The sequence below is a fragment of the Sarcophilus harrisii genome, chromosome 5, assembly GCF_902635505.1.
Source record: "Sarcophilus harrisii chromosome 5, mSarHar1.11, whole genome shotgun sequence".
In the NCBI taxonomy this organism is placed as follows: domain Eukaryota; kingdom Metazoa; phylum Chordata; class Mammalia; order Dasyuromorphia; family Dasyuridae; genus Sarcophilus; species Sarcophilus harrisii.
This window is the reverse complement of record NC_045430.1, coordinates 124,593,863-124,607,975: the sequence shown is the minus strand read 5'-3', so window position 1 is coordinate 124,607,975 and position 14,113 is coordinate 124,593,863. Positions and strand designations below refer to the sequence as shown.

The window sequence follows — 14,113 nt, the reverse complement described above, 5'->3', positions numbered from 1 at the left end:
CTCTCCTCAAAAGTGTTTTGCTTCTGACTACCCCCTCTGCTCATATGTCCTCTCTTCTATCACCTTTCCTCTTCTGCTAGAAGAAATGAAGAGCAGGATGCTCTCAGAAAAACCTGGAAAGACTTATATGAACTGATCCAAAATATAATGAACAGAACTAGGGGAACACTATATATAAGTAATAGTAAAATAACATGATAACTAACTGTAAATAACTTAGCTATTCTCAGAAATACAGTGATCTTACTTTCCTGCAGTTTAAGACAGATTTCTATACTCATACTGAGCGCATTTATTATTTCATCTTTGAGCCAATTCTAATGAAAGGTCACTTAGTTCCCTTCCCCTCCACAATCATTGTGAATATGGATGATAATTTATGTCATTCCACCTCTCCCTTTCTTTCAGTACATTCCTCTCACCCTTCAATTTTATTTTTTAAAAGATATTATCCCTTCATATTCATACCTGTGCGTGCGCGCTCGCGCTCTCTCTCTCTCACTGTCTCTCTCTCTCTATATATATATACATACACACACTCCTTTTAGCTTTCCTAATGAGAAAGTTCTTATGAGTTACAAGTATCCTCCTCCCATGTAGGAATGTAAACAGATAAACCTTATTAAGTCCCTTATGATATTCCTTTCCTCATTACCTCCTTATGTTTCTCCTGCATCCTATATTTAAAAAATCAAATTTTCTATTCAGCTCTGGTCTTTCCATCATGAATGTTTGTCTTATAATGTCTTATATTCACTGAATATTATTCACCTTTTCCTCTGAAGGATTATATTCTGTTTTGCTGGGTAGGTGATTCCTGGTTGTAATCCTGGCCCCAATGCTCACTGCAATATCATATTCCAAGTCCTCCAATCTTTTAATGTTGAAGCTGCTAAATCTTGTGTTATCCTGACTATGGTTCATTATACTTGAATTGTTTCTTTCTGGATATTTGAAACATTTTCTCTTAGGTTTCACCTTGGAATCCCTTTCAGGAGGTGATTGGTGGATTCTTTCAATTTCTTTTTTAATCCTCTGATTCTAGAAATTAGGACAATTCAGAAATTAACTTTTAAGAATCAGTGGCTATTGGAGAATGGCTGAATAAATTGTGGTATATGAATATTATTGTTCAGTAAGAAATGACCAGCAGGATGATTTCAGAAAGGCCTGGAGAGACTTACATGAACTGATGCTGAGTGAAATGAGCAGGACCAGGAGATTATTATATACTTCAACAACAGTACTATAGGATGATCAATTCTGACGGATGTGGTCCTCTCCAGCAATGAGATGAACCAAATCAGTTCCAATAGAGCAGTAATGAATTGAACCAGCTACACCCAGCGAAAGAACTCTGGGAGATGACTATGAACCATTACATAGAATTTCCAATCCCTATATTTTTGTCCACCTGCATTTTTGATTTCCTTCATAGGCTAATTGTACACTATTTCAAAGTCCAATTCTTTTTGTACAGCAAAATAACTATTAGGACATGTATACTTGTATTTAATTTATACTTTAACATATTTAACATGTATTGATCAATCTGCCATTGGGGGGGAGGGGATGGGGAGGGGAAAGAGATGGAGGGGAAGGAGGGGAAAAGTTGGAACAAAAGGTTTGGCAATTATCAATGCTATAAAATTATCCATGCATATAACTTGTAAATAAAAAGCTTTAATAAAAAGAAAAAAAGGAAAACTATCAAATAAAAAAAAAAGAATCAGTGGCTAAAGACATTGTGCTGATTATTAAATTTTTTTAAAAAAATAGGCTCTGTTTGAAGTTCACTTTACAAAGGTATTATGTCTGAAGCTGGTTACTACTGTGTGTGTCCATAATAACATGTATATAATAACATATTGTATATGTAACATGTATAATAATAACATGTCCATAATAATGAGTCTCCTTTCCCTCATTAGATGTATTATTTATATGAATCAATCTCTTCACATTTGGAAAATATAAGAACTAATTATAAGCATACATATTATAATGTAAACCCTATTGCTTGCTAGACTTTCTGTCCTGTCTAAATTTGAAATTGTTTTTAAAAAAAAAATTTTTTTTTTTGGCCAAATAAGACTTGGCATAAAGAATAGCCCTTTCCCCAAAATATTACTTCTATCAATTCCTGATAGAAACTACAACTGAGACATCATTATCAATTAATATATTATTATATATTTTACTTTCCTAAAAGCCTCCCAGTTATAAGCATATTTAATGGTTAAGATAGAAGTATTCCAACTCTCTCTACTCCCCCTTTGAATAGTCAACTTAATGTTCTCTCTTTCCTGCTTAAAAATCCTTTTGATTTAATTATTTTCTTAGTATGTAAGATAAAAATCCTAGCCATCAGAAAAGAATTTTTATAAAATTATTTCTATACTATTCACAAATAAACATCTCAAAGCTTGACATCTTTATGTAATATCTTATATTTTCTATTCTTTCAATCTTATGGCTTTGTTTTAATATTTTTTGCCATCTCACAGAATCGATTTTCAAAATTTTTCTTCTGCAACTCTCATTTCTTTTTCAGTTCTTTTTTCTAGCATTCTCATTTCATTTTAAAATCATTTTTAACTCTCAAAAAAAAAAAAAAAAAAACCCAAACTCATTTCTTCTAGGAATTCTTGAACTTGTGACCAAGGTGCATTCTTCTTTAAGGTTTTTCTCCTGTGTGTATGTCTTAGACAATCTCTGTCACCACAATAACTCTTTATGGTAGGTCTCTTTTTTGTTTCTGTATTCTTTCAGATTTACTTTAGACTTCAAACTTTATATTAGGGACAGGTTCTGTGCTCTTTTGGAGGAAATGCCCAAGCTCTGCTTAGTCTTGTTTTGCATCCTTTTGGGTCCTGCTCCTACTTCCTCTGGATATTAAGTGTTATGTTATTCTAGGATCTTTGGAATATCTCAGGCTAGGGACCTGCATTGCTTTCAGAGCATCCAAAGTAGCCTGTCTGATCCTGGGTGAAATGTGATCACTGACCTCATGATCTGAGCTCTGAAAACTCCTGACCTCAGTTTTGATCTGAGCTTTCCTTAATAGAAGCTTCAATAAAGTGCTGCCAAACAATGCCACAACCAGCCAGTTGGAAAGTTCTTCAGGTTCTGAGTGACAGAACTTCAGCCTTCCCTTGGATCTGAGTTCTCAGCCATGGTACTCCCACTAAAGACTTTATATAAACTGGGGTCTAGAGTGGAGACTCTAAAGCTGCTCTGGGAATCTGAGCTACATAAACTGTTAATCTCTTTTGTTCCTGATCCTCCCTTGTATACAGCCTCAGGGCTAGGTACACTGGTGACCATCATTTGGGATTAAATAGTCTAGCTATCTGCCCTCCTGACAATGATAATCAAACTAACATTATAATTGGTATTACATAGGATGTGACAAACTACTGCCCTATAGATCCACTTGGAATTCCTAAGATTTAAAACTGAAGGCTACTCAGAAAGAAGTTCCCTTCCTTAGCAACCACCATCTTCTCTGTCATAAGCATTATGCAGCCTTGCTTATGCTTTGTCCTATCCTACTCTACCTTCCCTCTGTATTTAAATTTGTATATTCATATTATTTCCTTAGAAAAGAGTTTAGGTTCTTTGAGGGCAAGGACTATTTCAACAGTCCTCCAACAGTAAGCACAAAGTAGGTGTTTAATAAATGCTAAAAGGGTGAATTCTCCATCCTCCTAGTTTATTATATTCTTTTTCTTTCTCTTTAGGATTAATTTACCTAATCTCCCCTTTCCTCCAATAATTCTCCTACCTTGATATTTTACTCCAGTTTATCCTTTCCAGTCTAATACAACTTCCTCAAGGCTGGGGGAATGGGAGGGGAGCATTTTATTTTTTGCTTACATTCCCAGAACCTAATACAGTGCCTTGCACAAAGTAGATATTACTTGAATGGAACTTGAAGGGCCTAGGTGACTTAACTGGACACATGTGAGGACCAGGAATAAGCTTGCAACTCTGTCAGAGACAGAGGCATCAAAAAAAGCACAGGTTTATGGGAAAAGATGGTCAGTCAGCTTCATGCATGTTCTGGTTTTGGCATCAGGGAATATCTAAGTGACATGTCCAAAAGTCTATTAGAAATTCTAGAGAGGTCAGAGTTTTAGTTCAAATAAAGATGAAGTAGATGAGATAGGTAAAGAACAACCAGAATGGCAAGGAGAAGGCTGAAAACCTATCCACATTAAACAAATGGGGGGCTGGGAGGGAAACTAGCAAAGGGATAGGAATTAATTACTTTGAAATTGCTAATAACGCATAATTGTTAGAATATGACATATAAATTTATAAATAAATATTGACATATTTATGCAGTACTTGCCCTAATAGCAATTAAAATGTCATCTCTTAGAAATATAACTTCTCTCTTACATGTACCTTATTATTTCTGAGATAAATTTTAAAAATTTAAAATGTTAAATTAAACACCCAATCACAAATAACACTCGTGAATAGACTGTATCCTTTGCAGACACGTGAAGAAATATTTATCAGGAAATTGTGCTTGTAGGGGTTAAAATAAAAGAGCAGAACTCTGAAGTAATACTGAGAATTGGGGCCAGCAGAAGAGCATTTACAGTGGATTACTAAGCTTCCCAAATCACCAAAGAGGTAAAGTCCAGCAATATAAGACTCCTTTGTAGCTAACTAAAAATACATTGTCAGTGGATTTGTCCAGTTTTATGTATAAGCAATACTTCTTTCACCTGAACTAATACTAGTAGTCATATAAGCCCCTTATTGCCATGTGCTGCATTTTTTTTGCTAATCTTCAAGGATTTAGCTTCTTTTCCACATACCTCAGGGCACCAACTGATAAAGCTCTAACTCTCCATTTTTCCAGGACACCAGCAGTGCGGCCTTGCAAAAAATGAAAATCGCTCAGGAGATTTAAGGGGGAAATTTATTTTTAAAATCCTGACTTGCAGCAAAGAGGTGGATTTAAAAAAAGCTTATCTATCAAGAATCAGTTTAAATTTTAATTCTATCTGGGAACTCTTTCATGCATTCTAGCTTTAAAGTTTATCTTTTGACAGGGACTTTTTGCCAAGGTAATGGGCAGCTTTGTCAATATAATCTGTCTATTTTTTTTTTTTAATGTTAAATTCCTTTCCTTACAACTAAAAACACACAGGCACGCAAGAGCGCGCAGGGGAGGGGGAGCAACAAATATTTGATAGATCTAATGTCTTTGCATGCAAATATATCCAAAAAGATAATTGAATTAACAGAAAAAATTAATAACTTGTTATCTTGAATTGTAAATATGAGCAAGTAATTATTCTATTGCTGTCCATCAGGTATCATAGTAAGTAGACTTTATTTTCAAATAGAAATATTTTCTGATCACAAAATATTTCAAATAAGAAAAAAGTAAATTGTATCATTACACTATAATGGCACATTTCTTAGTCAATACAGGTATGAGATTAGCTTCTATTATATCTGGCAAGTAATTCTTACATTGGAATATAAACTTGTAGAAAACATTTTTTTTAATACTGAAGACAAAATAAAAGTTTGAGATGACTCCTTATTTTTAAGAGACTTAAGAAGACGAACCCCCCCCCCCCCAAGAAATTATAGTCACAGAGGGAAACCCTACCTCCCAACCTCCAACAAATTTATTTTAGAAAGAGAAGTAGCCAAAATATACAACACAGAGAGTGAAATGTTACCAGGAATATTTTCTTGGGCTTTTTTTGGTTATTCTGAATCCCTATATTTCACCACCTGATTACCATTCAAGGGAAAGCTAGATATAAGTCCAAATTCAACCTCAGAATGATTTTACAACCATGGGCAAATCAACTTGGTGCTGAAAAATTTTCCCAGATCTGACTTCTGAAGACCTTACAAATAAATAACAAAACCATATCTCTGACACATTCACATAATTGACAGCAAATCAAAGTGATTGCTTTTTATGGAGGTGGAGGAGAAGATAGTTTATTCAATGAACAATATCAATTTATCTTTATTATTGGAAAATAATGACTACTCTCACAGTATCTATGACTATGACCTCATTCCCCCAACAGAAAGTAAGCTCTTTGTGTCAGGTCTCACTTTTATATTCTTAGCACAATGACACATCATAGGCTCTTAATAGGAGCTTGTTCATTCATTCATTCATATAAAATTAAAATATCAATAACTATGATCAAAATTTAGGAATTTTCCCCAGAAATTTACACATTAAAAAAAAAAAATACAGAGAAGAGAACCAAAAAAAAGGCCAGAAGGAAACAAACAAGCAGGACAACTTTAACAGTTACAAGTTGAATTTATCATATGCTTAAAAGGAAAAGCAGATTGTACATGTTAGAGATTTATGTTTCATATGCAACTCTCTTTTTTCTCTAATACTTTTGTTTATGAAAATGTTCATTTTATTTTGCTTCAAGTTCAAAATTTAAAAAAAAAAAAAAAAAACACAAACCCCAGTATTGTAGTTCACTGCTATTTTTTTTTCTGGTCTACTTCTCTATGTCTTTGCTTAAGCCATTCCACCAAGTTTGAACTTATTCCTTCTCTCTTCTCCCTCAACTCTATATTGCTTATATCCTTCCCTTCCTTCAAGGCTGAACTTGAACATTTATAATTTTAAATAAATTAGGTTAGTACTAAAAGAAATATTAATCTCTAGAAAAAGAAGAATACTCACAAATATGGGGAAATGGTCTTTACTATACTAACTTTATACCTACTGAATTTAGTAAAATTAACACTATGGCATTGGAACATCATGTGAAAGAGGTCAAAATTCATGTGTGTGGACCAGTTAGCTTTTATTATATTTTATGACCAGCATCTGGGCCTCTTAACTTTAGCTAGTTGTACTGTAAAAAACACATTTTTGCTCATAAATGAACTACCTATCAGGTATATTCAAAAGAGATCAAAGGAAAAGGATATAGCTCCTTTTGTGGAAAAATGCTAATTTTTGTGGTAGCAAAGACGTGGAAACTAAAGAGATGCTTATCAACTGGGGAATGGATGAACAAGTAATGGCATAAGATTGTGATGGAATATTATTGTACTTTAAAAAATGATAGAGTGGATGGTTTCAGAAAGACTTGCAAAGATGGATATGAAATGATCCAATGTGCAGAAGAACAATGTACACAGTAACAACAATACTATAGAGATAATCAAATGTGAAAGACTTAGCCACTCTGATCAATAAAATGGTCCATGGCAATGTCCAAGGACTCCTGATTAAAAATGCTATCCATCTTCAAAAAGACAACTGATGGGCTCTGAATGCAGAATTAAATACATTTTTCTCTTTTTATTCTTTTTTCTTTTATCCCACAACATGGCTAATGTGGAAATGTTTTGTGTGACCTCATACATACAGTGGGTATCATATTTTTGTACTTTCTTAATGAGTGGGGAAGGAATGGAAAAGAAAAAAAAAAATAAAAATGTTCTGGGTCATAAGAATTTCTTGAGAATATATTGATGGAACAACATGTGTATTTCATCATTATCTAAAAACAATTCAAAGAATATGTTCTATTAACAAAGGAATAGTCATTATCTTTATGGATGAAGAACAACTTTACTGTCATTGATAAATTTAATTAGAGCTGATAAATATTAATCTTGGTGAATAAATAGTTTTATAAGCCAGTTTTTGAAAAATGCTTTCTTGATGACTGAAGTCAATGTTTGAATGATTGTGTGCTCCTATGAGTAAATTAGATGGTGATACTTTTACTCCCATAACAACGTATAGTAAATGCAATTTAGATACGACCATTCTTTCATTTATACAAAATAACCTAGTGTTGGCTTTATAATATAGCGTCTCTGAATACCATCTTCCCATGTTTGTGGCTCTACATCTCTTATCATGTATCACTATTTAGTAAAATTTGAATACGTACCCTCATATAGTTATATTTACTAATTAACAAAACATATAAACGACTTTTATTAGTAATTGTGTACACCATAAAATATGCACCCCAATATATGCATATTTACTTATTAACAAAGTATACATATACTATTTTGTTAATAATCACATACATTATAAAACTTACACAAAAAAAAGAAATTAAAGAACAAAATGTAGATAAAATGATACTTGCTCCTAGAGTCACTTGGAGGCTACTGGAGTTGAGCAGGGTAGTAAAAAGTTAGATTTGCATTTCAGAAATATCAACTTGGCAGCTATATGAAAACAGGCTAGAATGGGAATAGAGGACTGAGGCAGGTTCACCAGTCAGGATGTTATTTTAATAGTCTAAGAAAGAAGAGATGAGAATGATTGTTCTATAAATGAAGAGAATGCAACAAGAAGGGGATACACTAATGAAGTAGAAACAAGGAGACTTGGAAAACAATCATTTATATAGAATGAGTGAAAATGAGAAGTTAAGTCAAGCATGACAGTGAGATGGGAAAACTGGGTGACTGAAAAAGATGATGATTTCTTCAGTAGAAATATGGAAGTTTGGTTAAGTTGGGGGAAGAAAGAAAATATAATGAAAACTGCAGTATAGGAAACAACTCATCCATGCCAGCTCACCTTAAATAAAACTCACTTTCCTCCATAAAACAGAGAGAGGAAGAACTCTTACAAACAATTGCTCTGAACAATAAGACTCATCTCTGCACTGATAAGGTAAACAGGGATTTTCCCTAAGTAATTATTTCAATGCCTGTTCAGTTAGATTACATATGTCCCTCTATGCTACACAAACTGAAAAGCCAAATAGAACCAAATGGCCAAAGGTGGAAGGGGACAGAATGCAACTGTAAAGTGATCCATAAAACATATGATGCAGTAGAGTTGGAGATTTAGATCACATGGGCTATTGTGGGAGAGGATTGAATATGATCCATCTTCCCACCCTCCAAATTATTCATCAAAAACCCTTGGGGGTCATTCCATGATTTTCACTTTGGAAAACAGTGCTCTAGATCCAACTCAGGTGAGAAGTACAACTCTTGCCCCATTTCCTGTATACCTAGAATTTCTTTTAAATGATATTTACCTTACTACTTGAAGCAACAATAATTTTGTCAGTATGTGTATCCTTTCTGATAACGTAGATCTTAATCCCTTTATAACTTATGATCACAGGTTCCTAGAATCATCAGTTTAAAACTGAAAAGGATCTGAGAGGTTATCAGTCTAACAGTCCCTGCCCCCACCACCAATTTTACATATGAGGTAAGTAAGGCCCAAGAAAGTGAAGTCATCTGTCACTGTCACCTAGCTAGCCAGTGTCAGAGGCAGGATTTGAATCCATGCCTTTCTAATTCTAAGTCTAAATCTTTATCCACTGTGCAATGTAGTCCTGAGAGTCTCTAGTTCCATGAACTTCCCATCTTAGACAACATATACTACCCATCACTAGGTCGACTACTCAAAGAGTTTTCAGCCTCTTCAGCACTTTTCAAAAGTGCTCATAGCCCAGGCTAATCTATACATCATGATGAGGCATTTAAGTAGATCTAGTGGTAAATAGAATAGGAGAATAAACAAGGTTGGAAAGGTAAGAACAGCAATCATAGTAATGCTCCAAATGAATGCCCTATGTATCATTTTTTTCAAGGATACTAACAAATTTTCCATGTATCCTATTTGGGTTTTTTCCTTCTGCATAAAGACTAGGATGTAAGGATGGCAAGGTGGCAAATAAGATTAAAAGGCAAATTTTAAAAACACAGTTGATTCAGGTAAACACACAAGAGAGAAACTTACTGGGGAAAATGTCCATGTTTCTGTAGGATCTGAAACTGCTTAGTGTGAAAACTGAAAAGTAGTTAAACAAATTTTGTCATTTCCCCCCAATTTTTAGAGTGGGTAAGTGGAGAGAAAAAGTGGGGAGAGGAATAAAACATTATAAAATATTTATCAAGATTCATGAATCTTTAGAAATTACTCTGATATCTGTCCTAAAATGGTATTTTTATCTCACATTTATTTATGCCTTACAGACCTGGCCTATTCAAATGTATTTATTATGTGAAACTTTGCTTAAATTATGAAAGTCTATGGGATAAACATGAGGATAATGATAATGACAAAATAATAGTTCAAATGTATATAGTATTTTATGGTTTCCACTCTTTTTTGAGTAAAAGCATGAAGAGGTAAAAAACTACTGAATCCCATTTAGAGACTAGTATCAAAACTACATTCAAAATGGCTATTCATACGCCTTAACATAAAGCAGAGTTGAGTATCTTGCTTGATATTCCCATAAGTTTATTGGCCAGAAAAAGCCATATGACTAACAAAAGACCAATAAATTTCATCCAAGATGACTGGGAACTAAGATACGTAAAAAGTATAACCAAATTATACAGAAGTAAAATGTAAAACTTTAACAGGCTAATTGGAATAATTAAATAATAAATAAAATGAAACCAACTGTGTTAGCCACCAAGTCAAGAGACTTTTTTCCATCAGAGTTCTTCCCTATCAAGAAGTTTAATGCAAAAATTTACTATGAAAAAACTTGCCTTAATAATCTCCATATGCCCAGATATTAACACCAAAATCTAATATTTTGTCTTGTTTCAGAGGTAAATGATAGGATAATGCAGATAAGCAAGAAAAGAGATATAAAATGAACATAAACATATAAAATATAAATTAATTTAAGGATTGATGGAGTACTAACAACTAGAGCTCTCAGGAAAAGTTTCAAGAAAGAAGTGATACCTGAACTGAGTCTTGAAAAAAGAATTTTGACCCAAGGCAACGTAGAATATAATGCCAGGTATGACACTTCATAAATGAAAGGAGGTAGGAGATGGACCACTGAATTTTGGAAACAATTAACAGACCTATTTGGCTAGAATACAAATTTTGGGAAGGGAAATAATATGGAATAACTGGAAAAATTGCCAGAACCTAGCTTTGGTGAGCCTAAAATGTTAGACTAAGGTTTTGGGATTTTGTTTTTTGTTTTTGTTTTTTTTTTAATTTTAACCTAGAAACAAGTTGATCCATTATTTCTGTAATGTTGCTCAATATGCTTTATGAATTTTAATGTATCTTTCAATGATGGTTCCAATCACAAAGTAATATGTATAAAGCTGAAAAGGGATCACAGAGGCTAATTTATCCTCTTCATTCTGAAGAAGAGGAAACTGAAGCACAGGAATGTTAAATGACTTGTCCAAGAACATACAGTAATCACAATGATACTGTTTTCAAATGTTCAGTAGGTGAACCTAAAAATAAATTGTGAACTGATTTTCCCCCCTATTTTAAAACCAACCCTTCTGGTAAGGATAACTAGTTTAAAACCAAGTAAATATATATATATGTGAAATTTACACATAAATACCCATGTCTGTATGTGTATATCAATATGCATATATATCTAGGAGAGAGAGAGAGAGAGAGAGAGAGAGAGAGAGAGAGAGAGAGAGAGAGAGAAATTATTGTGACTGTTTATCTGCAGGGTTTCGGTTTTTTTTTTTAAATGCTGAGGCAATTGGGGTTAAGTGACTTGCCCAGGGTCACACAGCTAGGAAATAATAAGTGTCTGAGGCCACATTTGAACTCAGGTTCTCCTAACTTCAGGACTGGTGCTCTATCCACTGTACCACCTAGCTGTCCCCTTATCTGCAGTTTTAAATAGATTTTTGTCTAGATAATTTATAAGATGATAAAAATGGCTTACCTTTTCATGTTTGTGTTTTTCCTTTTCCTTTTCTTTTTTCTCCTTTTCTTTTTTCTCTTTTTCCTTCTCTTTCTTCTCCTTTTCCTTCTCTTTCTCCTTCTCCTTCTTTTTCTTCTTCTCCTTTTTGTCTTTCTTCTTATCTTTCTCTTTAGGCTTCTCTTTTTCCTCAAACAATTTTTCAGGAAGAATTGGGGACAAGGAAGGCAACATTGATGGTAGCCTCATTGCTGCTGCAGGACTGAACATGGGCAAAGCCATTTCTTTAGGAGGTAATACAAGTGGAGTTGATGGAGCTTTTATCTTATCTTCCTTTCCTTTTTCTTTCACTTTTTCTTTCTCCTTCTTTTCTTTCTCCTTTTTGCCTTTCTCCTTTTCTTTCTTCTTATCTTTGTGCTTCTCTTTCTCCCTCTTCATGATGCCGTCCTTTAACCTTACTTTTGCATCAACATCATCAAAGTCTTTTATTTTGAATTTGTAGGGATCTGAGTCTTCATCCTTAATAAGGTCCTTCCAAGGAAATTTTGTTTCCCGATTGACTTCTTTCTCTTTCTCCTTGATTTTTTCTTTCTCTTTGCTTTTCTCCCTGAATTTTTCTTTCTCTTTCTCCTTGTCTCTTTCTTTTTGTTTGTCTTTCTTTCTCATTTTTGTCCTAAGTTCCTTTTTCAATTTCTTTTTCACTTCTACTGAAGCCAGTTTCGTTTTTTCTTCATATACTTTGAGAAGAGGTTCTGGGGTAGGGGGAGAAGCAGATGGAGAAGAGAAATAAGGAAAATTGGTGGGGACATTTGAAGGAGTTCCCATGTTTGCTTTTCGAATAACCTCATCAATGGAATCATCCATTGTCCATGAAATATCTGAGCTTGAAGTTCCCCCTGAAGGAGGGATAGGTGTGGATCCGGCCTTATTGAAACTGTTGGAAGATACTGAGGGTTTGGGAGTGGTAGTCTCTGAAACAGAAATCCTTTTAGGACTAGTAAAAATTTCTCCTTCTGATTCTGAACCTGAGGAAAATTCAAAGGGATCTGGTTCACGTTCAGCACAAGCTCTAGCAATCACAGCATCAATTGAATCATCAATAGTTTTATCAGTTACAACAACCTTTTTAGATTGATTCTCACTGTTCAGTTTCCCAGAATCAGGTGGCGTTTGAATTTGTTTTACTTGGATATTCTCTTTACCAATTTTGTCACTTAATGCAGCCAAAGGAGTTCTGTTTGGTGTTTCAGCTTTGACTGGTGCTTGAGAAGTATGAATTAGAGCTTTGGGACTCTTGGGACTCTTGGGACTCTTAGCACGTCCAGGTGATTTTTTCTCTTTGGATACAGGTTTTGGTGAGCGGATAGGACTTCCAACCATTGCTGGTGATTGAGAGGTTTTAGGTGATTTTGTTTTTTGTCCAGGAGAGCTAGTTTTGGCCTTGGTTTTGGGTGTTAATGGTTTTGTTTCTAATGTTTTTGGAGTTGGCATCTGTGATTTTGCAACTGGAGCCAACATTGGTGGTTCTGGGGAAGGAGGGGCTAAATCTGCACTGTCCTGTACATGAACTGGAGAAAGCATTGGTGGAACCTTTTGAGTATTTATTGAACTAAGTGGTTCTCGTGGTTCCAGCACTATATCCAGGGTATCTCCTTTAGTACTTGCCAGCCTAGGTCGTTTCATAGCAGGCATTTCTTCAGCTTCAGGACTATCTAATGGTCTCTTGCTCAAGAAATTCTCATCATTAATGGTCTCATCCTCCTCCATCTCTCCTTCCTCTTCCAAAGGAACCTGCATAGCTTCTGCTGATGTGCCCCCATCAGTAGGCACCTGCTCCTCTTCTTCCTCTGTTATAAAGCAGAAAAACAGAAATTGCTTTTGGAATTTGCCTAATGCATAATAACAGTGCCTCAAAGTTATAAAATTAATAGACATATTGCTTACATAACAGGTAAAGTACTATGATAGAATTCAAAAGCAGACCTGAGAGAGAGAAAAATAGGGAATATGCAAATATAAGGAACAATATAAAAATAATCAAATTCTATCACCAACTAATAGCATTATTACTACTGGATGTCTTAGAGCCTGTTACAAAGCTAGCTACAAAATTCCTTATAAATATGTGTCAAAATAAAAACCTCATGTTTTAGGATAACTACAAAAATGCATTGAAATAAGGTAGAATTAAAAAAAAAAAAAAACCTTGAATTGATACAGTAAGTTAAAGTAGTAGAAGTGATCCTAATAATCATTTATTTAAAATTTTTCCTTTGCACATCTTTATGTATAATAATTATTAGGTGATACTTAACTATAGGAAAAGGACATATAACATTACAAATTCTGTTTTTACCTTTCCCATAAATGCAGCATGCATTACTTTTTAATCCAGTACTTTTCAAAATCAGAGAAATTTATTATAAAGCAATTAGCACAAA

The 14,113-nt window shown here is 34.1% G+C and overlaps 1 protein-coding gene across 1 annotated transcript in view; it reads right to left on the bottom strand.

The window, feature by feature from the left end:
- TAF3 (TATA-box binding protein associated factor 3) overlaps positions 1-14,113 on the bottom strand; it is a 229,250-nt gene that overhangs the window by 71,993 nt on the left and 143,144 nt on the right. The window contains exon 3 of the mRNA XM_031938510.1: positions 11,697-13,519. Coding sequence (XP_031794370.1) covers positions 11,697-13,519 — 1,823 coding nt within the window. The remainder of the gene's footprint in view (positions 1-11,696; positions 13,520-14,113) is intronic.